The following is a 25,142-nucleotide window of genomic DNA, read 5'->3' as shown; positions in this document are numbered from 1 at the left end:
CCTATGACTCCTACTCCATAGGACCCAATAAAGCTGTTTTCATTTTAAATAATAAGTTTTCCATAAACATAGTAAATCTTTTTTCCAAAATTGGCCCTCTTGAAGGAGGGGTGCTCACGATGATCAAAATCAGTGCCCTCCTTGTAGAGGAGAAACTGATGCTCTAGGAGAATAAGGAACCCGTCCCAGGTCACCAAGGCAGTGATGGGAATTCATAGTGCAGCTGCATCCTTCAGCGCCCTCTGGGGGCGTCACGTACAAGGGGAGCCTCAGGTACCACGTTAAATAGGAGTGAGCTGGGAGGCCAGGAATCTCCTGGGCTAAACTACTTATTTCTCTCTGTATCTCCGTAGTCAGCGCTGCACTGGGCCGATAGCAGTGCTCTGTAAATGGTTGTTGAATTAAATTGTATGGAACCAGACCAGGATGGAAATGAGGAAGGAAGGGGCCCCAAGTCAGGCAGGGGGCAGACAGGAAGACATCTGCATATGTCATCTGGCTTTAATACCGCTCAGAGAGAGGGGCCTGCAGGGAAACCTATGGTCTGGTTAGTGCAGTAAACAACATGGCCTCAGGGCTGAGTATAAGCAAACCAAAGAGCAAACAGGCTTCTCTGGAAAGGTCTGTCTGGGTTCCAGAGAAATGGGGAAGCGGGACACCGAATGATACATTCCCACGTACCCGGCGATGGTCACACATTATCCCTGACGCTTATAAAGACAGCACTAGCTGAAGTGTACACAGCCCCTGTGCCGCACTCTGGTCTCACACCAGCCCCAGAAGGCAGGTAAGGTCGTTGTGTTCCTGTTTCGCCAGATCAGGAAAAGTCGCCGAGAGCGTCACTTGTCCAGAGTCACATAAGTGTAGAGTGCGGCAGAGCCAGGCTCTTTCTGATTGCAATCCCCTTTCTCTTCCCTAAGCCCCGGCCTTCCGGGCAGAGGCGCATCATCCATCAGTGACTGCAGACTGGAGCTTTAATCAGGGAGCGCATCCGCGAACACGTTTTACGTGTCAGGCGCTGTGCTCAGAGCCACAGGGGATCTGAAAGGAGAGTTACAAAGCCTGACATTCAGTCAGAGCGACATGCCTGATCTGCCTGGAACCCCGAAGAGAGCCATGAGGGCAAAATATATAATCACATCATGTAAAGAGGACTATGTATATACAGGAAAGTCCGGGAAAAATGATCATTTTGTAATTGGAAAAATTACTACCACACATTTTTATATTTATACTCTTTATCTCATTGGATTTTCACAAAAGCCCTGTGAGGTATACAGGACAGGTCATAATTATATTAATTTTTAAGAAAATAAAGACCAAGGTTCAGGGACACACAGGGACATGGCCAGGGTCACGCACTAGGAAACAGCAGAACCAGAGCTTGGTCTCACTTTCTGACTCTAATCCATTGCACGTGCACTGCTGATTACAAGCATGTGAAAGATTGTTGTCAATGCTGTGGATTGGAAATGACCACAGGACCATGTAAACAGGAAGCCTGTTGAGAAAAGAGCGTTCTGGGTATCGTTCAGCTGGAAATACCAGAGGTGTTCAGAGCAGCCCAAGGCCTCCTGGCGGAAGTTAAGCTGGGGCAGGGAGTCAGAAGCCATGGTCCTGAAGCATTCAACCCTTCATTTATTCCATCATTCAACATTTATCCGCATGTACTTGGTGCTAGGTGCTGGAAAGAGAGATATAAAAGACTTAGTCCCTGCTATCAAAGATGCCACAGTCCGTGAGAAAGAGAGAGGCTGACAGGTTGAAATACCAAGTGGTAAATGGTGTATTATGAACCCTGTGCCTGGGGTGTTAGTAGAGGGCTTTAGAGAGGATGTAGCATTTGACTAGCGTCTTGGAAGAGGAGAAGTTTGCCAGGCCAAGGAGGATGCGTCCCAGACCATGGAGATTCAGGTCAACTGTCATTTTCCAGAGAAGTCTTTCCTGATTATACCCAGGGTACAGAGGGGGTCCTTCCCGTCAGCCACAACCTCACCACAGCCCTGCTCTCTGTGTGCAGGGAGGCCAGACGGCGCTGATGCTGGGAGTCAGCCACGACAGGGAGGACATGGTCCAGGCCCTACTGAACTGCCAGGCGGATGTCAACTTGCAGGACCATGATGGATCGTCGGCCCTCATGCTGGCCTGTCGCCATGGCAACGTTGACATGGTACGGCTGCTCCTGGCACACCCGGCCTGCGACAGCAGGCTGACTGACAAGGTGAGACTTATAAGCAATTAACAAGTGGGTGTTTCACTTCCCTTCCTGAAAAGTGCCTTGCCAGCCAGTAGAATACAAGGAACCGTATGGCAGTAGGAAGGGAATTGACCTCATAAGGCTGTTGTTGGATTTAAATGAGATGATCCATGTAAATGCTGGGAGACTTGGAGCTGAGAAACCTCAAATACTAACTTTTTACACCATCCTGAGGGATTGTGCCCAGGCCTGGTCTTGTCCCTGAACCGCATCTGGTCATGGCAAAAACAGCATGTGGGTTATGAGGCAGCAGCTTGAGGAGGGAAGCTTTGCTGCCCATGGGGCTCCCAAAAAGCTGGATGAAGGAACCAAGTGCAAATCGTGTTCACTCTTGGACTGTGACCCATGTTACAGAGTGGCCCATTTCATCAAGCCACCGTGCTGGAAGTTGCAATGCCAGACACATGCTTCTTGTAAGGTGATGGTGGTGGTGGTGATGGTGGTGGTGGTGGTGGTGGCGGCGGTGATGAGATAACAATAGTAACCAGAGCTAACCTGTATCGTGTGCTGGCTCGGTGCCAAGCGTTTACCACAGACCATCTCGCTTAAATCCCACAACAGTCTTATGAGGTTGACTCTGTTGATGCCACCCATTTGCTCATGAGGAAACGGAGGCACTGAGTGGTTAAGTAATATACTCCAGATCACACAGCTAGTAGAACCAGCTCCAGCAGACTCCTACGAGCCCTCCCAGGAGCCAACCCTTTCCATGCATTGCTGCACGCATCCTCGCAATAGTCCAGCGAGGTGGACAGTGCCATCCCCCTTTTGTATTAAGGAAACAGAGGCCTAAAGCACCTACGTAGCTGTCATAAGGTCACAAGCGGCTGATTCTTGGAGCAAGAATTCAAGCCCAGGTCTGACTCCTGTGTTCTTAATGCTGACATTATAATGCTTTAAACAGACTTCTCTGTATTTTCTTAACATCCACAGTTCAGAGGGAATTCCCTCGTGGTCCAGTGGTTAGGGCTTCGCTTCCACTGAGGGGGCATGGGTTCGATCCTTGGTTGGAGAACTAAGATCCTTTATGCCGCGCGGCACAGACAGGAGAAAAAAAAAGAAGGCCTGGGGAGGAAAAGAGAATTCCCCTCTCTGCCCAGGGACAGCCTCTCTTCCCAGGGACAGCCTCTCTTCCCAGGCCACGTCTGCACACCCTATCATTGTTTGGTCAGTAGTTCAAGCGGCTGGGTCCCTCCCACCACACCCAGGCAGCAGGCACCCAGGCTCAATGTCTTCAGGTCCCATGAACCCCAGCTCTGCCCAGAGCCATTTCTGTGATCATTAGAGAGCACAGACCCTGTTGAAATGCCTGTGCGAACAGTGGTGGGCTCTGGAAATAAGAGCCTCCTTTTCCAAATGCAACACAGTCAGACAAAGGCTCTATGTTAGCGAGCTCCCTGCAGGGCCGCCCTGGGGCAGAAGGAGGTGGCCCCTTAATCTGGAACAGGCCCAGGGACCTCTCAGGAGTGACCACTGCAGTTGGCCAGGGGAGGCCTGAAAGGGCAGGCCTGTGGAACCAGGGTGGGGGTTGAGGGGGCAGGAGCTTCAGACGTCTCTGGTCAGCCAGGGTTATCAAGCAGTGAGACTGAGAGCGTCTCCTGGAGACTGTCACAGATTAGAGAGCTCAGTGGCTGCTTTCAGGAGGTGAAGGTAGGGCTCTGTTGTACTTTGCACAAACTGAGTGATTGTTAGAAGTGCGGACTTTAAAATTAAACATTCATGAGTTTGAAACTGGGTTCCGTGACTGTGTGCCTTTGGGCAGATCACCTAACCACTCTGAGCCTGTGCATGCTTGTCTGTAAATGAGGAGAGTCATAGACCAGACCTAAAGACGGTAACGTTTGTGAAGCCCCATCTGACATCTAGGAGGTACTCAGTTGATGACTACTGTTACTGTTGTCAGTAGGGGAACCACGATAGCAAATACAAAGCAGCCACCGCATGGATGGGTAGGGACTTGGGCATCTGCAGGCAGTGTCTGCGGGGAGTGGGGAGGATGAAGGTTTGCAGTTAGGGGAGCCAATCAGAGGAGGCTGGTCCCCAAAGGGAGAAGTGGCTCTCATTCGGGAGTGATTTTGCCCTCCAGGGGAGATTCAGCAGTGTCTGGAGACATTTTTATCTGTCATAAGCATGTGTGGGGCGGGCAGGGGGCCGTCCTGGCATCTAGAGGGCAGAGGCCAGGGATGCTGCTAAACATGCTCCAAGGTGCAGGAACAATGAAGAATTACAAATTAGCTGGCCCAGCATGTCAGCAGTGCTGCAGCCGAGAAACCCTGGTGTAGGTGAGTGCTGACATCCAGGTGGCACGAGAAGCCGTCCCAGGCAAGTGCTGGTTCAGGAAGAGCGAGACCAGGGTCGAGGACCAGGCCAGCTGCAGTTCCAGGCAGCCGGAGAAGCAGGAAGCCTGGGAGGTAGGAACTGGGCAGCTAAACCGGAGATGGTGGCGGAAACCTGTCTTAGGAGAAGGTGGAGATGGCTAGGGGATGCCCGGTGAGCACAGGGGTGCCTGGGCAGTGCAGGTGGCAGGCCCACAGAAGTTTCTAGGCCCTGCTCAAAGCGCAATCACCTGTTGCCTGCTGGGGACAGGGTTGACTCAGGAGTCACACCCAAATTTCCCGAAGGTTACTTGGGTGAGAAATTTCAGTGTGAGATGCGGACAGCCGACTGGGGCCCTAGCAAGCACCAAGCCCCGTGCTTCCAGCTTTGCACTGAAGGGTGGCGTCCAGCCCTTTTCATGATCACCATCTCGCTTCAATGTTCACTTTCCTGTGGAGACTTAGATGCTCCCTTGGAAAACTGAGAGAGAAATCATGTCCTGAAATTGGTTTCTCTCATCTTACCAACATGTAAAGGTTGCTGTAAATGCAGAACCCCCAGAAACAGCCAGCAAGGCGCCTTCCCCATGTTTAGAAGGTAATTCGAGAAATTGGTCACCCAGCCTATTGGGGCTGCCAGAGTGATGAATACGGGAAGGTGGTGGTGAGGACGGATCCCTGGCCTGCAAGGAATCTTTGAGGGCCTTTGAAGGACTCTTTTGGGCAGTGCCTCCAAAGCACCCATCAAAGTGAAAGCTTCTTGAAGGCAGAGACTATGCCGTGCTCATCTTTGCCTGATACATAGTGACTTCTTGGTGAGTTCTTGTCATATTGAGAGATAACCTCCGGCCACACACACACACACACACATGCACGCACACACACACAAGGTGTGCTGGCTGCCTGAGCCCCTCCGGTCTCTCTGGGCCTGCAGCGCTGCTGGGCAGGGACTTGCCGTGCCTGACTCCCACCGGAGCTGCGTGCCGTGGGCTTGTTCCCAGGGCTCAGGCAGGCATCTCGGGGAAACGCTGTCCCCAGGTGGTCTCTCTGGCCACCCTTTCTGAACTGAATGGGGTCCCCACTTTCCACGTCTGCAGCTGAAGAGCCCACCGATGCAGGCTGTCATCTCCAGGTGGGCCCTGTTCAAAGGCACACGTGTTCCCTGGGATCGGCCCTGTGGCTCTTTCCCGTAGTAACGTTGATCACACTGTCTTCGTGTTTACGTGGAGCCTCAGGGTTGACAAAGTGCAGCAGGGGACAGGCCTAAATAAACCCGGGACCCTCTGGTGGGGCTTTCGCTAGAATCTTCAGGAAGCAGGAAATCTTTGCTTCCTTCCAGACGTGCCCAGTCTAACATGCTTATCAGGATTTAGGTGGCTCAGGTTCTTCACCAACTTGAAATGAATACTCTCTGCTGTCATCCGGCGTTCCCTCTTTCAGCAGTGCTTATTGAGGGCCGACCAGACCGCAGGCACGCAGCCAGGGGCTGGGCCAGCAGGACAGGCCAGATCCCGTGCCTGACCTTGTGGAGACTGAGATTGATCAAATAACCCCACAAATCCCAACTTACAAAGACTGGTAGAAGGAGGGGTACGAGGAGTCATGAGGCCTTTTCAGGGAAAGAACTTCATCTGTTTTGTGAAGGCTGACTGCTGAAATGCCACTTCCTTCCTCTCCCCGCCCCCCGCCCTCCCCCCATACGCACAGGGTGGTCATCCTGTCCTTTGAGCTGGCTCTGTTCTTTTGCTGGCTTGTTTGGCCTTTGGCCCTACATTATAGTTATTTACACGTGTGGAGCCCCCATGGCAGCTGGACTCCATCCTGGAGCACAGAGAAGGGACTGAAGGGTTTTTAGCTGAGTGTGAGCACTTCCCACCTGCTTCTTTGGATTTTCCACATTTTAGAAAGTAGCTTCTCCCATCTGCGGTAGAGTAGAGAACACTCTAGGGGGGCCTTGGGCAGCCCCCATGCATCAAACCCGTTCATATTTATGCAGCAAAATGTAAAAGTATTTGCACTTACATGGGCTAAGTAAGGACCAGAGATAACCTCAGGTTTTGCCTCCAGAGGAGTTGCCAAAAAAGTGGTTTTTGGAGCTGTTTAGATTTAAGAATTCTGTATACGGGATCGAGCCCTCGTGGAGCTCAGTGTTCACTGCATCACGGCAGCCCTTCCCCTCATCTCTATGTAGGGAAGGGCCAGTGCTGCCTGCTGAGAGCCGCTCTGCTTGCAGCTTCTTTACACAGCGGGATGGGCAGCTTCTTTCACTGCAGCTGCAGTGAGAAAAGCAGTGTGGTATCATGCATTAGGAGGTAAAAATGAGTGTGTCCTTCTGGGCTGCAAGCCCACTTCAAAGAGTTGATCCTTAGGAAATAATTAGGAATGGGAGGATGTTTTCTGCACTAAGTTTATGGTGGTGAAGACTTGGAAGCAGCCTAAATCTCCAATAAGAGAAAAATAGTTCAGTAAGTAATGGAATACTATACAACTAATAAGAAAAACTGTATGTTCTGATGACTGTGTAAGAGCAGGGAAATTCTTATAGCATATCATAGTGAATTAAAAATAAAAGTACATTCAAAATTGATATACATTATCATTCCTCTATTTAAAAACCAGCAATACATTTGCACAGGAGAAAAGACTGGAGGGAAATTTACCAAAATGCTAACTCCCATTTAGGTCTGTGTAATGGAATAATGGAAGAAGAGTTGTTTTCATTCCTGTTTTCCAATTTTTTTTAAAAAAATGTATTTATTTATTTACTTATTGGCTGTGTTGGGTATTCATTGGTGCCGGGGCTTTCTCTAGTTGTGGAGAGCAGGGGCTACTCTTCATTGCACTGCGCAGGCTTCTTATTGTGGTGGCTTCTCTTGTTGCAGAGCAGGGCTGTCAGCACGCGGGCTTCAGTAGTTGTGGCACATGGGCTCAATAGTCGTGGCTTATGGGCTCTAGAGCACAGGCTCAGTAGTTGGGGCGCAAGGGCCTAGTTGCTCTGTGACATGTGGAATCTTCCCGGGCCAGGGCTCGAACCCATGTCCCCTGCACTAGCAGGTGGATTCTTAACCACTGCACCACCAGGGAAGCCCCTGTTTTCCAATTTTTTTTAAAAAAAAATTAAAAACAAAGCAATACTTCTTTATTTTCATTGGCACAGATTTGCTAGGAATGAATGATGTTTCCATGGAAGGGGCCCATTTTTCTGATCTTCGTGCGGGTCGAGTCTCCTCTTCTCTGTGAATACTTGGAATAGACTTCTATGTCCCATGCATACCCCTTGTTCCCAACTCACGTTTCCTTTCTGTGGTGGGAGGCAGATGAGATAAAAATTTGTTTTTCTTTTTCTTTCTTCCCCGTAGGCTGGCCGAACAGCATTGTCCATCGTTCTGAAATCGCCCGCCCATGTGGAAATTGCAGGGCTGCTGCAGGCCCACGCGAAGCAGGGCAGGTCCCTGGGGCCGTAGGGGCTGTGGAAGAGCTGGCAGCCAGGAACAGAAGGCGCCTTCTCTGGACTTCTCCCTCGCCCTTGGAGAGGGCACGGGTCATAGCCAGAGGGCCGCCCTGCAAGAGAAGAAACTATGTCAAATATGCACATACATTCCTGTTGTATAATTCCGCTCATTAGGATGCTTTGTAGTTTGCCTTAGGCCAAGCCCCAAAACTCTGCGGGCTGCAGAGGGGTGCAAGGTACAGGGTACATTGGTATTGGCTAAAAAAATCCCAGACATCTTCAGCCTCATTCCTCGTGACTCTACCCTTTGTAGCACTGTGTAGAGAGCAGGCAGGCAGGAGCACAGTAGCGAAGCAATACTTTTTACATGGAATTTTAAAGTGAGCCGTCTTTTTGTTTTTTAATCAACTGTATGAAGATGTCCCATTGAATATGCGTGTCTAGAGAGGAGGGGGTGGGGAAGGGGTGGGATTTAAGCAGCTGCCCTGGCAGTCATTCTTTGGAGGACCCTAGGAGAATCACCATGCAGGCAGGTGAAACTGAACAGACCCCTCCGGGGCCTTTGTTTGGCTGACGTTGACAGAGAAATCTTAAATTCAGATGAGGTAGGAAGAAGCACATTGGAAGCAATGTCAGATATACAGTCTTGACCATTTCCCAGCCATCAAGTGGCTCCACGTTGCTCTAGGGAAATTGGAATTAATCAAGAAGTTATCCAATCCAGCGAAGCACACCGCATGTATTTGGGCAGAGTCCAGCTACATCAGCTCTTCTGAATCTGTGAAAGAAACAAATGAATCACAGTGAGCATCCTTCTTGGGGTGGGTTATTGTCCAGAGGCCACCACATTTCCCTCCCAGCAGTACCCATGGCCTCATGGTAACCCCGGATCCTTTCTCCTCCACCCTCACACGTGGACTGTGGGCCCTCATGAGTCTCTGAGGTTTCTGAGGTTCCTGGTGGCAGAACCTGCCAGCCTGCGCTGCAGCAGGAATGTGGAAGCTGGGCCGGGCAGGGCCCGTTCTGCACTGACATAGCTCTCTACTGGAAAGTTCTTTCTCAAACTTCCACAATCCCAGGGCCCACATGTGTATGGCTTTATCTACGAATTTGTTCTTTCTTAAAAATTTCTTATTTAAAAAAATCCTTGTATAAAAAGGAAAGACATCAAAGACGGGTGAGCCTCACACTGGCAACTCGATGGTTGAGTTCTCATTTGACTCAGATACAATTTGCTTGGTGCGCCTTGGGTGAGTCATGGAACCTCCCTGGGCCCCAGTTTCATCATCTCTAAAAACGGAAATCATCATACAACCTACCTCCTGGGGATGCTGGGCAGGGAACAGTTGATGGACGTTTTGGAATCCCATTTGTAATACCTAATGACTGTCTATGGAAATGGCACAGCAAACTTCAGTACAACTTTGTGATTCCTAAGAAGGCTCAAAGTCCCAGAGCAGGACACGGCTGTGTGACGGTGTTGCTCAGAGAGGATGGAGCAAATAATGACCTAAAATGCTTTAAATGGGCTGATTGTGACCTCAAAGCACATTTTAAGAGCAGAACCCCACATGAATAAATGTTCCCGCCCAGAGCTTCTCAAACTGTGCTCAAACTATGATGTGCATACAAATCACCTGGAGATTTTGTTAGCGCGCAGTCAGTCTGGGAGGGAAGAGGGCTGGAGAGTCGCCATTTCTAGCCAGTCCTCCGTGGATGCTGACACTGCTGGGCCACACCGCACTTGGAGGAGCACGGCCCTGGCCCATCCTGGCGGTTTATATAGTAACATGCTGCCTCTCAACCTTTTGTCTAAGTTTCTTTGCATTTCTCTGCTCTCAGCTCTTGGGAATTTGCTATGTGGGTCTTATTTTCTGTTGTGGTTCTGCAGAGAGCAGTAGGGGCTCCGTGTCCTATGCTGCCAATTTAGGGTCTGTTTCTGCCTCGTATGTTAGGCTGGCAACTTTTATTTGGTAATATTTTTTAAAATTATCTCATTCCAGTCCAGCTATTAAAAACAGCGTATTTACCAGAGAATGCAAAGTGGTTTTCCTAGAGTTTGAAGTCATTGAGTCATTTTCCAAAAGACTTTGTCCACCCTCTCTGAGATTTTAAATGTTTCTTTTCATCTCGAGTTTGGAACGTGAACACAGGATCTCATCCCTTATAACCATTCCATTCCATTGGACTGTCTGAGCCCACAACACGGTGAGATGAATACACACAGCCTGCCTCCCTCTCACTGTCACTGCTCTAGAATACATTCCACAAATGTCTGCTGAAACCAGCCAGGTGCCTGACACTGTTCCCAGCACTGGCTTTTAGAAAGCAGCTGTGGGCCCCTCTAGAAAACCGCGTCTTAAGGTTACCATGATCCCAATTCCAGGCTTTCCAGGACGTTAAGCTGAGGTTCCACTGACTTATCAAGTGCCTGGCAGCACAGCCTCCAAGCAACATAAATCAGGCTCACTGGAGACAGGCATTAAGCTCAGGCCCGGGGAGAGAACCACAGGTACTTTAGCTTCCCTCACTGCCTGCATGGAACTTGCAATCTGCTTTAGGAAGACAGGACACACTTACTAATAGTAAAGAATAAGACCAGATAAGAGAGTACATTCCACAGATATTTCTGGAGTGCACGCTGTGTGCAGGTGCTGGGCTCGGATTAGAGACATCGCAGTGATACCGTTCAGGTGGCCACTTCATCTACTCGGGGAGACAGAAAGGTGAGAAGGAAGCCTAGAACACTACAGGGGTACCAACAAAGTGCACCAGAGCTGGTCTTAGGTAGTCAAGGGAGGCTTCTAGAGAGAGAGGGGGTCGAGTTGAAAATGTAGAGATGAGTGGACATTAGCCAGAAAAGGAAGAGGAGTGAGAGGTGAGGAGAAAACAGAGTGTGCCAGGCAGAGAGACCAGTGCTGCCAAGGCCGAAAGATTTGAGAGTTGGTATCTGGCGACCTTCATTCAAGTTGGTAGAACTACCATGTGGAGGACTTCCCTGGTAGCACAGCGGTTAAGAACCAGCCTGCCAACGCAGGGGACACGGGTTTGAGCCGTGGTCTGGGAATATCCCACATGCCTCGGAGCAGCTAAGCCTGTGGGCCACAACTACTGAGCCTGTGGGCCACAACTACTGAAGCCCACACACCTAGAGCCCATGCTCCACAACAAGAGAGGCCACTGCTATGAAAAGCCTGTGAACCACAATGAAGAGTAGCCCCCGCCCGGCACAACCTGAGAAGGCCCGCATGCAGCAACAAAGACCCAATGCAGCCAAAAATAAATAAAATTTAAGAACTGCCATGTAGAGTTTGGGAGAGACACTGAGATCAAGAGGGGATTTGGAAGAGATGAGACTGAAAATACATGGGGACCGGATCATAAGTGGCCCTAAAGCTGTGATAAGTCTTTGTTCTAAAGGTAACGAAAAGCTATTGATTCATGAATGAGAAATGCATCCATCTAACCACCTTCATTTAACACAGATTTGTCAGGTACTTACTCCCTTCCGTGTACTGTGTTTGGGGCTGGGGACATGCTGGTAGGCAAGTTAGCCACAGAACTTACCGTTTAGCAAGGAAGAAAGACAAACAAATCAATCTGGCCCAGGATAATGCATGTTGCAACTGAGAAAGTACAAGGTGTGATGGGGACACATAGATGGGACCCTCAGCCTAGTCCGAGCGTGGGGAGAGGGTCAAGGAAGGCTTCCTGAGGAATCTTTAGTCCATCTGAAGGATGACTAGGCATTAGCCAGGCCAAGAGGAGCTTAGGAAGCATGCATAACGCCTCAAGAGAAGACACAACACTGATTTGAGGCATTAGAAGCACTCCAATGTTCCTGGAGTAGAAAAAAGGAAGGACTGCAAGATGAGACCAGAGAGAAAGCCACTGTAAGCAGACTTGAAGGAAATAGGAACATAGAAATTGATGCTCAGATTTGCATTTCAGAAAGAACTCTCCTGGTTTTGGGGGCATCAGTGACATTTGTTCAGCAAACATTTGTCATCTGTGGACTATCTATGCTGGGTCCTAGGGTCCAGAGTTCATGGTTTGGTGGAGGAGACAGACATAGGCTGACAGGGACTATACAGCAGGATGAATGATGGAAGTCTGAATCGTGCTGCAGAGACTGACTCAGCCAGAGGGAGTCAGGGAAGCCTCCAGAGGAGGTGGCTTTGAGCTAAGCCATAGGGATGCAGAGGAGTTTGCCCAGGCCTCTAGACAGAGCAGCAGGCGTAAAGATGTGGAATGTGAAAGAGCATGGCCTGCTCTTTCACAGTCATTTCAAGAGGACTTGGGTTTAGGTTGCTTGGGGGAAGTGACTGGAGAGGAGATTTGAGAAGATTGGTAGCCACATCTCATTTGTATGTTGAGATTAGGGATGTTAACTTGAGCCTGTAACTTGAGGGGGAATAACAGGCTCCTTGAAGAATCTGAAGCTCTCTTTGGAAAAATGCACACGTGTGCCAAATATGCATGTAATCTCAGGGACCCAGAAATCTGCAGTTCAAATCTCCCTGCTCTGGGCAGTGAGGAGCCGGTGAAGAGTTTCTCAACAGTGGTGCCCCATGATCAGATTTGCACTTTAGAATGATCACAGGGGAGGGTGGAAAGAGACTGGAGGCAAGAAGATCTGCTAAAAGATTCTCCTAAGACACGAGGTATGAAGCTTTAAGGGCTGTTCCGTCCTGGCATCCGTAGGGATAAAGAATAGGGCCCTGGGGGGGAGGCATCAGGAGAGGGCTCGGGCCAGGATGTGATGACAAACTAGATGGTGGACAAGGGTCAGAAGTGAGTGACAGGAAAATGGTGGTGCCGCTGTCCCCAATGTCTGCTGTTTCCATCATCCTTAGTAATAGAATCCCCAACTTTCAGCTGGACACATCACCATCTAGAATAGAGACTCTGTCTCCCAGCCTCCCTTACAGCTTAATGTGGCCACGTAACTAAGTTCTGGCTAATGAGATGTGAGTGAAGTGATGTGTGCAAACTCTTGCTCCTGCAATTAAAGAAGAAGGAAAGTGCAGGTCTCCCTTCCCACTGGCTGCACTGTGGCAGTGGTAACTCTGATCCATGAAGATGAGGCGACCATAGAACAACATGCCAGAAGAGCTTACAGGTCCCCAGCTCTGTAAAGCCATCGCATCTGCCCCTGCCTGTTTATCCCTATCTGATGTGTGAGCAAGAAATAATCCTCTAGCGTGTTTACACCATTGCACATTTGGGATCTCTGTGGCAGGAGGAACTGGACAAACACACTCAGCATCCCAGGGCAGTCTCATGGGTCTAAAGCTGAGGTTATATGGGCTGGGAGAAAATATTTGCAAATGATGTCACCAACAAGGGCTTAATTTCCAAAATATACAAACAATTCATAGAACTCAATAACAAAAAAGCAGGATGTTCCTGGTGGTGCAGTGATTAAGAATCCTCCTGCCAATGCAGGAAAAGTGGGTTCTATACCTGGTCCCTCCAGGAAGTTCTCACATGCTGCAGACCAACTAAGCCCGTGTGCCACAACTCCTGAGCCTGCACGCCCCAACTACTGAAGCCCACAAGCCTAGAGCCCATGCTCCAGAATGGAGAGTAGCCCCTGCTCACTGCAACTAGAGAAAGCCTGTGCACAGCAACAAAGTCCCAATGCAGCTAAATAAATAAATAAACAAACAAAAATAACAAAAACGAAAAATCCCAATCGAAAAATATGCAGAAGACCTAAATAGACATTTCTCCTAAGAAGACATGCAGGTGGCCAATAGGCACATGAAAAAGTACTCATCCTCACGAATTATTAGAGAAATGCAAATCAAAACTACAGTGAGGTGAAAGCTCACACCAGTTAGAGTGGCCATCATTAAAATGTCTACTAATAGCAAATGCTGGAGAGGGTGTGGAGAAAAGGGAACTCTCCTGTTCTGTTGGTAGGAATATAAATTGGTGTAGCCTCTATGGAGAACAGTATGGAGGTTCCTCCAAAAACTAAAAATAGAGTTGCCATATGATCTAACAATCCCACATGCACCCCTATGTTCATAGTAGCACTATTTACAATAGGCAAGACATGGAAACAATCTAAATGCACATCGACAGATGAACAGATAAAAAAATGTGAAATATGTATATATATATATATACACACACATTGGAATACTACTCAGCTGTAAAAAAAAGAATGAAATAATGACATTTGCAGCAACGTGGATGGACCTAGAGATTATCATACTAAGCAAAGTAAATCATGAAGAGAAAGACAAATGCCACATGATATCACTTCTAAGTGGAAGCTAAAATATGACACAAATGAACTTACCTACAAAACAGAAACAGACTCACAGACATAGAGAACAGATTTGTGGTTGCCAAGGAGGTGGGGGCGGGGAGGGAAAGACTGGAAGTTTGGGATTAGCAGATGCAAACTATTATATATAGGATGATCGACAACAAGGTCCTGCTAGCACAGGGAACTATAGATGCAGAGCAGGATGGGAGCAAAGCCCAGGCCCTGTCTCTGCTCTGCCTGCCCGCAGAGAGGATGCACGCAGATCTGCCTTCCATGCCCCCTGCCTCCACCCACCGCGCTGGCTCAGCAGCACAGGCCTGGCCATGCCTCATTAGGGCACTAAGATTCTGATCACCAGTTCCAGTGTGTGTGCGTTTTCCCCTCATCCAAGCCATTCTTGGACACCAGCTGGGTGTCCTACCTTTCCATGTAATTCTGACACTCTGTACCTGGAAACACCATCCGATCCCACAGAGTCTCAGGTTGTCACCTGTGCTTTTGACTGACAGGCTATAGATTAGAGGTTCCCATGACCTCCTCTTTGGGTTCAATTAATTTGCTAAAGCAGATCCAGAACTCAGAGGAACATTTACTTACTAGGTCACGGGTTTATCATAAAAGGACATAACTCAGGAGCAGCCAGATGGAAGAGGCGCATAGGGTAAGGTGTGGGAAAAGGGTGGGGAGCATCCTCACCCTCTCGGAGCCCGCCACTCTCAGCATCTCCCCGTGTTCACCAGCCGGGAAGCTCTCTGAACCCGGGTCCTTGGGTTTTTATGGAGGCTTGGCCACACAGGCACGTCTGATTAAATCATTGGCCACTGGTGATTAACCTCAATCTCCAGCCCCTCTTGCCTCCTTGGAGGTCAGAGGAGTAAGACTGAAAGTTCCAATCCTTTAATCACGGGGCTGGTTCTCCTGGCAATCAGTCCCCATCCTTAGGCGCTGTGCAAAGTCATTCATTAACATGACAAAAGACCCCTTTATGGCTCTCATCACTTAGGAGATTCCCAGGGTTTTAGGAGCTCTGTGCCAGAAATGGGACCAAGTCCAAATATATAGTTCTTCCTATTAATCACAATATCACGGGGACCCTGCAGGGGGCACTGCCGCTCTGCCTGTGGCTAGAGTGAACCTGTGAGTCCGGGCTCAAGGGTGAGATATTCGCTGTGTACATTTAAGCCACGTCCTTCTTTCCAGCTGTGATCCGTAATAAAGTTGACATCTCTGGTGTCTCATCTCCCAGTTGTTTCCCAGCTTGGAAATGAGAAAAGTAACGGTGTTTCTTGCCCCCGAACTCCTCCCCCAAGTCCCCCACGCTCCCTGGTCAGCACGTTGGTCTTGTGGATGAGGCCCCACCTGGTCTAGTTGGTGAAGTGGGTGGAAAAGGGGGGTGAGGTGCCACAGGCAGATGAAGGAATCTTGTCTGAAGGGGGCACTGCTAGACCCAAAGGATGTCTGAGCCTGCAGTGACACTAGTCACTTCTGTTGCGCAACTCCAGGAGGCGCCTTCTCACTGTATTCTAGTGAATATCACCTTCTGCAGTTGTGTTCCAGGGCCTCCCTGGGGGCGAATTTGGGGCATCGAGGTCTCACGGTTCAGAGGTCTGGTCAGGCAGGCAGGTGGACAGAGATGCAAGTAAGACAGACCATACCAAGGGGCAAGGTTTGCACACCAGGAGCCCAGCCAGGAATCAGCAGGAGGGAGTCAGTGGTCCAAGGAGAGGCCCAGCCAGGGAGCAAGGACTCCAGTAATTCAGGATGGCACAATGATAAAGTCAGCTGAGTGCCAGCCCCAATCGACACGACCTAGACTTAAAAGTACTCACAGCCCAGTAGGGAACAGACATAGGACCCAAGGGATCGGCTCAGCCAGGGCCTCTCTCCCAGCTTCTGGTGGCCCAGGCACTTCTTGGCCTCTGGCAGCACAACTCCAATCTCTGCCTCCACCTTCATGTGGCCGTCTTCTCCCTGGGTGTGTCTTCACAACATCTTCCCTCTCTGCACGTCTATCTCTGCGTGCAAATGTCTTCTTTTATAAGGATGCCAGTCCTCCTGGATTAGGGCCCACCCTAAGTAACTTATTTTAACTGGATTATGTCTGTAAAGACTCTACATCCAAATAAGGTCACGTTCTGAAGTACTAGAGGTTAGGACATCAATATAACTTTTGGGGTGGGGGTGGGGGGATGGGAAGTGGAACACAATTCAACCCATGACACATGTTTTTGTTCCTTTCTTCTTAAGATGCTCTTCCGTCTAGTTCTCACTCTTCCTCACAGCTAATGCCTACCGTTCCTTAAAGTTGCACCTCAGTGTAACCTCCTCTGCGAAGCCTTCTCTGACTGCTGCCCCCAGACCACTACGGATCCCACACAGCCAGAGGGATGACATGCAGCCCTCGTGAGCTCCACGTTAGTGCCACTTGAAGTGTGGCTAGAAACTTTACAGTAATTTGACACTTTGCAATCAGTGGGCTCCTATTGTGTTTGTTTTTAGTTTCGTTTTCCTACTTACTCATCTTTATGGATGCTGTGGGTTGAATGGTGGTCCTCCAAGAGATGTGCTTGTCCTATTCCCTCGGAACCGTGAATGTGACCTTATGTGGAAAAAGTCTTTGCAGATGTAATTAAAGTAGGATGGCAAGATGATATCATCCTGGATTGTCCAGGTGAAGCCTAAATCCGATGTTGAGAGTCCTTAAAAGAGACACACAGAGTCGGAGGCAGAGATTAAAGTGATGTAACCACAAACCCAGGAGCACCTGGAGCCACAAGAAGCTGGAAGGAGCAAGAACTATGCTTCCCTAAAGCCCCCAAAGGAGGACATCCCTGCCAACATCTTGGTTTCTGACTTCTCATCTCCAGAACTGCAAGAGAATACGTTTCTGTTGAGTTAAGCCACTCAATTTGTGCTAACTTGTTGTAGCACCAAAGAACAGGAATACAATGGCATTTTACAAAAGCACTGATCCACAATGGGTTTGGAGGGAAAACTGCTTCTTAACCACTTATTGTTTAAGAAGCACTATTGTGTGTCATATCATTGCACATAATACAATATACTTTATCTGTTTGAATGTCTCTCTCTCCACTAAGCGGTGGACTGAAGGCAGACAGAGTGACTCTATACTTCTTCAGCTTTCAATTCCCATTGCCGAGCCCCTGACCTGACAAACAGTAGACAATAATAGATCGGATTTACATGTTGGCCCAGGCAGATCACTTAGGGCCACGTATGTTGAACATAAGACTAAGACCTGTCCTACTGGACCAGCGTTCCTCTAACCCACAGCCCTTTTGTCTGAAATCCCAGTAGGTTCCAGAACTCGGGGAGAGGCTGAGATGACAGGCGAGATTGTCGAATGCTGCCTTCCCCACAAATAGCACCAGGACCACCTGCTGAGACACGACTGAGTTCATTCTTTCCTCACTAAGACGGAGTCTTTGTAGTGTCGTGGAGAGGGGAAGGCAAAGTTGGGAGATCTACAAGGTTTTGGAGTCTGGTTTCAGAAGCTCTTTCAATGAGGGGCTTGATCAGGACTGGGTAAGGGTCATGAAATAAGAGTTTGAGATTGATGGCCACAGCAAGGCAAGCAGCCAGGGTTCAGAGAATCTTGGGGAGTAAGTGGTCAGGTGATGTTTTCTGTTGAAGAGTTGAACAACTGAATTTAAATAGTTTTTTGCAGACTTCCAGAAATAAACAATAGTTACTTCCACTTTCATCTTCTGGGGAAGAGTTTCTTGAAATCGTCAACATGTGTTGACGTAGAGAGTGGAATTAGGAAAGTCATGTTGAGGTAGACAGTCACTGTGTGGGTGTAGATGGTTTGGTTTCAGTTCTCACAAGAAAGGTGGCCCAGCTGAGGGAGGAAAGAGCAGGGGATGCTCAGAGCTGGTGGCCCAGACACCTGTCAGTTGCTTATCAGGATGCAAAAAAATACTCTCACAGTGGGAAGCTCCCATCCCTCACAACCACACAACACAGTAACCTCACTGGAATGCAAGCTCACTGTTCTTGGCATTGACTTTTTTTCACTGACCGCAGGGGAAGCCCTTTGGTCTTCCTCCTCCGCCTTCCCTCTCCTCCGGCCCTGGTGTAGCCTTGACTCAATCATGAGGCTAGACTAGGTGCCCAAGATCTGGTTAGGCTTCCCCTTTTCTTCTCCCAGAGCCCACCATGGCCAGTGTGAGCATTTGCTGGCAGGCCAGTCACATATGCCTGCACAGGTGACCTTTTCCACACCCCTCTGGAAGCAGGAGACCTGCCCAGCAGCCTCCCGAGTGAGGATCCTGCTGCAGACACGAGGCAACATGAGCAGGCCTAGCGGGAGGGAATGCTGAGCGGGTTGGAGGGTCCCCGCTGCTGATGAGCACACAGCCTCTGGTTGGGAGAGACAGACACGCCTGTCCAAACAGGAAGAACGGAGCTCCCTGTGTGGGAATACCAGGCCTGATTTGCCTGGAAATGCGTTGGCAGTGGGAGGTGGGGGAGGATAACTGACCTTTATTGAGGGCCTGCAAGGCATTTTTTGCACATCATTTCATGGAAAAGCTCAGCATATCCACCATCTTAGTGAACTGAGTAATATTTTCAGTACTCTAAGAGGGACCTCTGTTTAACAGAAATGTGTAGCACATCTTCTCTAAAATGAAGGCTACATCCCCTGTTTTGTTTTTCCCTCTAGTTGACTTCTCTTTGACAAAACTGTTGTCTGTAAAAAGGCACCAGTTAATATTTTCCACTGAATACATGCTACCCGGATAGGTAAGGTGAAATCTGACCTCCCAGTCCCAACCACAGCGACCACAATTCTCTATTATTTTGTTTGTTAATTGTGAATAAAATGAGAAGATCTGAAGGGTGAAGAGCCCACTCTCTCCAGAACCTATGTCCCATCAGGGCTTCCATTCTGCTCTGCAATGCTCACTAGTTTGTGTTAGCCATGAGGGAGCCCTTAGAAAGAGGAGTCCTCACCAAAGTCCTCCCCTCTTCACCCTGGTGATTCCCAGTCGCCCAGCACAGCTCTGCCCCTCAGCTTCTATGACTGCTCTCCCTGGTTCTCCTCTGTAGATCTCCACCTCAGCCTCCTCTCTTTAAATCTCTTTTTATAAAGATTCATCCTTGACTCTCCTCTCTACCCCCCCTCCCCCTTAGAACACTCAGGACTTCTACGATTACTTTCATGCAAACCACTTCCATCTGGCATCTCTGCCCTGACCCTCCTGAGCTCCGTTCATCCCACCTGACTTGAGGTCTGATCATGCAGGTGTGACTGGTATCCTGCTGTGTGCACTGTGGCCTCTGACACTCTGGTTCTGGAGTCTGCAACCCTGGTCCTGGCATCTGCCAGAACCCCTTCTGTGCTCATGTCATTGTACCCTAAAAAATGTCCAGCAAGGGCTCCCCACAGCCTATAGAAATTCTCTAAGCTTTAGCCTTGGATTCAAAATCAAGTGTGGTGTGGCTTCCAAACTTCTACCAGTACCCTATTTGTCATACCCTCCAGCTAGACAACACCTCCACGCTTTCCCTACCTCTGAGAACTTCTTCAAGTGTTTCCTCCGCTATTACAACCTTTTCATGCCCAGTTTTGGCATGTTCGGGTCTCACCCAGGGTTCTTATCTAGTCCTTTGGGTTGAAGGCAGGGGTCCCCAACCTCTGAGCCGTGCACTAGTACCGGTCTGGCCTGCAAGAAGCCAGCCGCCCAGCAGGAGGGTGAGCAGCTGGCAAGGGAGCAAAGCTTCATCTGCTGCTCCCCATCCCCCCCGCATTGCTCCCCATAGCTCCCCATCACTCCCATTGCTGCCTGAACCATAGCTGGCGTTACCTCCTGACCAGCCCCCCACTCCCTGACCGTGGAAAAACTGCCTTCTACAGAAGCTGTCCCTGGTGCCAAAAAGGTTGGGGACCGCTGGTTTAAGGTACCAAAATCTCTTGGAAAATGCATAAATCCCCAAAGGCCATCTCCCGTGGGTGTAATATCCTGGAAGGTCAACAGATGGCGCATTCCCACTACTTCAGAGGAAAGTCCAGTCATATTAACTGCCAATACAGAAAAAAAATACATGAAGAGGACTCCCTGGCAGTCCAGTGGTTAAGACTCCTGTGCTCCTGTGCAGTGGGCATGGGTTCGATCTCTGGTCAGGGAACTGCATGCCTCACTGTGCGGCCAAAATTAAAAAATAAAAACAAAGAAAAAATACGTGAGGATTCACCTATTTCAAGATATTAGAAAAACAGTAAAATAAACCCCCCAAGAAGTAAAATAGGAGGCAGTAAGGTAAAATCAGAAATTCATGATTAAGAAAACAAACAAAAATAGATTTGCAACTCTTAAAGCTGGAACTCTGAAAAATATGGGTGTCAGTAGCTAGCTTTAAAGAAGAAAGAAGGAGGAGAAAGCACAGAAACACAAAATTATGATAAAGAGAGACTTACCCCATATACAAAGAAAATATAGATAGGTGTAAGACTATCATGTGCTATTATAATTAGTATACTTGAAAACCCAAATAAAATCGATGCTCTTCTATGAAAATATATATTACCAAAATTGGATTGGAAAGAGATGCAAAACCTAAAGGAGTTAATAACATACAAGAAATTAAGAAAATTCTTCTCAAAAACTCGTCCCAGATCATTTCACATGTGAATCTTTCAAATATTAAACAGATATTTCTGATGCTGTTTAAACTTTTCAAGAGCACAAATATAGAAAATATCTTAATTCATTTTTAAATTGACAAATCATTAATCTAGTAACCTAATAAAAACAAAATTACAAACTAATTTTACATGTGAATAGAAATGAAAAAGAAAAAAAGTTTAAAAATATGGGAATTCCTAGGTGGTGCAGTGGTTAAGGATCCGCCTGCCAATGCAGGGGACACGGGTTCGATCCCTGCCCCAAGAAGATCCCACATGCCACGGAGCCACTGAGCCCCTGTGCCACAACTATTGAGCCTGCGCTCTAGAACCGGGGAGCCACAACTATTGAGCCTGTGTGCCACATCTACTGAAGCCTGCACGCCTAGAGCCCGTGCTCCGCAACAAGAGAAGCCACCACAATGAAACCCCATGCACCACAATGAAGAGTAGCCCCCGCTCACTGCAACTAGAGAAAGCCCGTGTGCAGCAATGGAGACCCAACACAGCCAATAAAATATATATCTATAACTTCAATTATAAATTATATATCAAATCAAACCAGAAGTGCATTAAAAGAGTAACACACCAATTCCAAGTGAGGTTCATTTCAGGAATCAAGAAATTAAGCATAGTCCCGTATTAGAAATTTAATAATATAAATTAATGTTAAATAAGTCAAAAGAGAAAAACCATATGATTGACGTCATGAATTTTGGAAATTCATTTAATAAAATTCCCACAACCATTTCTTACAAACCTCTTAATAAAATGAAAATGCAGGGGTATTCCCTTATCTTAAGGAAAACATTCTTCAAAATCAAGGCCAGGATGTGTTTAATGCTAAAACACTAGAAGCATTTCTAATAAAGTCAGATGCAAGACGGGGGTTGATAGTACCATTTTTATTGGAGAGTGTTCTAGAAGTTCGTCCCAATGCAATTAGACAAGGAAGGCATTTAAATATATAATTAATAGAAAGGAGGTTGCAAAACTGTCATTATTTATAGATTATATGATTGTACACCTATAAAGAAAAAAAATAGAAACAGCTTAAATCTGCTAGAAAAAAATTTGTGAATAAAGAGATTACTAAATTAATATTAAAGAGCAATATTTTACTAAAAATAACTTCCATTAACGTTTTAAGTCAAGATGGTAGATTGGGCGCAATCTAAAACACTCTTTTCCATGCCTAAAACATAGAAATACTAGACAGAATATTATTTAAAATATCAGAGTATTAAAAGAGTTTAAGAATACAAATTAATTACACTTGAGATGTGTGAATAAAGAAAGAATGGCACTGTTAAGCATAAAAAGGAGGTGATACTCTACCAGCATGACTCAAGCCAGTAAAGCTTCCAGCCTTAGTCACTTGCTCTCCCAGAACCTGTTCTCTCCAACAGTCTTCTAGACGAGATCCCCCTGGGCCCACCTCCACGGCCTCAGCTCCCCCTGCCAAGTTGATGGGATTTCCCCCTTGGGGTCCTTGGATGTCAAGGTGCCGTGATCCACTCCAACAGCACTTCCTAAATATGAATTTCTAATAGATGGGGTTGGAGAAGGGCCTCAATCCATTTCTATCTAGAAGATCTTTGTTTCCTTAGGCTACCCTGCCTTCTCCATCCAGAGCTCAGCAAAGGAAGGGATATCTGGAAGGGGCAGCGGCCTTAATGGAAACACAGAAAAAGTTCTACTACACCCTTCCCCCAAGGCTGCCCAGGGCCTTTTCCATGGTGACTTGCTTCCAGATTTGTCTGTTGTTGTTTTAAAATTCCAACTCAACAGCCATCCTTTACATTTTGTTTATAAATCCAAACACGACTCAGTATGCAGAATAACTTGCATATATGAGCTTATTTAATTTGGGTACACATTTCTGCATACCAGGAACTGGGAAGACAAACTTATTTTAGTTTTCAAAAAAAATATGCAATAGTAAATCTACTGCCTAAAAGCTAAGAGTCTGCCTTACAAAATCAAGAAGAATGGGGTGGTATCATCCACTGACTTGGGGCAGCCGCAGTTCTGCTCCCAGGATTGGCACGAGGATCCACCCACGCAAGCTGCGCCCAGGCCCATTGTGCCCGAGCATTTCCAATCCCTGGGGGCCCATGGCCAGGCACAGCCCACCTCATTCCAAGTGGATTGAATTGGGCCTTTCTGCTGGAAAATTGCCTCATTGCTGTCATGCAAGCCCAAGATGTCCAGCAGCCCCTGATTTGGTGTGAGTGCTGCGGGGCCAGCCTGACCTCTCCAGTGTTGTCAGCACTCACCCCGGCCAGGCCTGCCGGTTTCCCTGACACGTGGCAGGTTTGGAAAAGGTTACCTGTGTCCTCGCCGCCGACTGCCTCGCCAGGCACACAGAGTACCCAGGCTCTGCTGTGACACTTTACTTGCAGCTAGTCTGACTTTAGTTTCTTGCTTTTGCTCTGTGAGATGGAATCTAAGGCTAAGCTGGGAGGGGAGGGGAGGGGGGCAGAGACACAGAAGCTGCGAGGGGACTGCACAGTCTCACGGGCCAGGGATGAAGTTATTGTTCAAGAAAACTGAGTACTCACCAAAACGCCTCAGACTTTCTTGTTTATTTATTTTTCATGTGGAATTTGTAGAAATCAGATTGGGAGTGCGGGTGAGAGGGTGGACTTTCCATTTTCAGGATCTACTGTTTAACGTGCTTCTCTAGGAAACTGATAGCTGGTCACTATCAGACCCCACTTGGCTGGCAGGCTTTTGGTGGGGCCAACTGACTCGCACTTGGCATCTCAGCAACTTGCCAGTTTGGGGCCAATCCTGACCTCAGACAGCATTTAGAAGCTCCAACCAAGTACCCTGCTGTCTGTAAGTGACTGTCATCTTTCAGATCTTGCCACCGTGTCCCTTCAATTACTGATGTCAGGGAAGGGGGAAATTTCCACTTCCACTCCTCTTGAGTTCTTATAGCTGGACTATTAACAGAATTGACACAACAGATTCACAGGAGAAAAAGAAACACATTTTAATTCATTGTGCATGGAAGTCTCATAGTGAAGAGGAAAGTTAGAAACTTACACTCAGCTAAAAATAACTCAATGCTTGTTTTGCTTTTGTGAAATATGCTTGCTGGGCCTAGAAAAACAGAAAAACAGGATGACCTGAGGATCCAATGTAACTTTAAGATGTTTTGCTAAAAATGGAATGTTCTGCACCTGCTCTTGTAAGTTTCTGTTTGGAAACTTCCATGCTCTGTAAACATGTGCAATATAAAAGTAAAGCTCACCCTGGGTGCAGGGCCCAGAACTTTGGAGTGTTAGCTCATCTGGGGCCGCCAGCTTAATAAACCTGAGTTCTCCAACCCACCGAGTGTGGTGCTTGGTTTCTCTATGGACCAATTTCTGCAACAATAGAAATGGGACCTAAGAAATAGCCAAAGCAGGCAGCTTTCACACTTTTAAACAAAGAAACAATAAATTTGTGAGGAATTGACAAGGCAAAGAAACAGGCTTTGGGTGCTTAATTTAGTGAAGAATCTGAACAGAGTTTGGGCTTGGGAGAGTAAATTAAAAGAGGTAAGAAGGTTTGTTTGTACAGGCTTCTCAGCTAGGAATTTCCTATCCCTGATGATAAGGGTGTCCTCCTACCTTCAGATGCAGGGCTGCACCTTTCCCATGAGAGATTTACTTCTTGCTTTTCAGGGAGACAGACAAGGGTCAGAGTTTGCTTCTTGCATCGGCTGCTTGTCAAGCAACTCCAATTCAAAATAATCAATATGCAACTGTGGCAGATTTTGGGGGGCCCGGCCTGAGCCCCAACATTGAGTACTTGCCTCCAGCCTTGGGCTTAAAGAGAATGAAAGGGCCATATGGTCTTAGGCCTTGGGCATCAGGTACGGCTTCCTGGAGGAGGTGACGCTGACAGCTATGCGGAACGGATTTCCAGGTGACAACAAGGAGAACAGTTTTGCGGGAGTGGGAACAGCATGTGCACTAGGCAGAGGCAACGAGAACACAGTACACTCGGAGAACTGCTAGTCCCGAGAGGTTGTGAGACAGTAAGGGGGCAGCGCACAAACTTTAAAAGAATGACAGCCGTTGAAGACAAAACATAAACTGGTTATAACCAACGAGGTCCAAAACTGAGGCGTCAACTTCCTCTAGACCTTGAACCTCAGTTTATGCTCTTTGTAACACATCAGCACACTAAAT

At 47.9% G+C, this 25,142-nt stretch overlaps 1 protein-coding gene across 2 annotated transcripts in view; it reads left to right on the top strand.

The window, feature by feature from the left end:
- The window catches only part of KANK4 (KN motif and ankyrin repeat domains 4), a 31,249-nt gene extending 23,191 nt beyond the window's left edge, over positions 1-8,058 (top strand). For both annotated transcript variants that reach the window (XM_057697921.1, XM_057697912.1), the window contains 2 exons: positions 2,021-2,221; positions 7,932-8,058. In XM_057697921.1, coding sequence (XP_057553904.1) covers positions 2,021-2,221; positions 7,932-8,036 — 306 coding nt within the window. In that variant the 3' untranslated portion in view covers positions 8,037-8,058. The remainder of the gene's footprint in view (positions 1-2,020; positions 2,222-7,931) is intronic.
- Positions 8,059-25,142: the final 17,084 nt, after the last annotated feature.

Source organism: Hippopotamus amphibius, chromosome 1 (assembly GCF_030028045.1).
Source record: "Hippopotamus amphibius kiboko isolate mHipAmp2 chromosome 1, mHipAmp2.hap2, whole genome shotgun sequence".
Lineage (NCBI taxonomy): Eukaryota > Metazoa > Chordata > Mammalia > Artiodactyla > Hippopotamidae > Hippopotamus > Hippopotamus amphibius.
The sequence above is the reverse complement of the archived record's forward strand: the minus strand, read 5'-3'. Positions and strand labels throughout refer to the sequence as shown.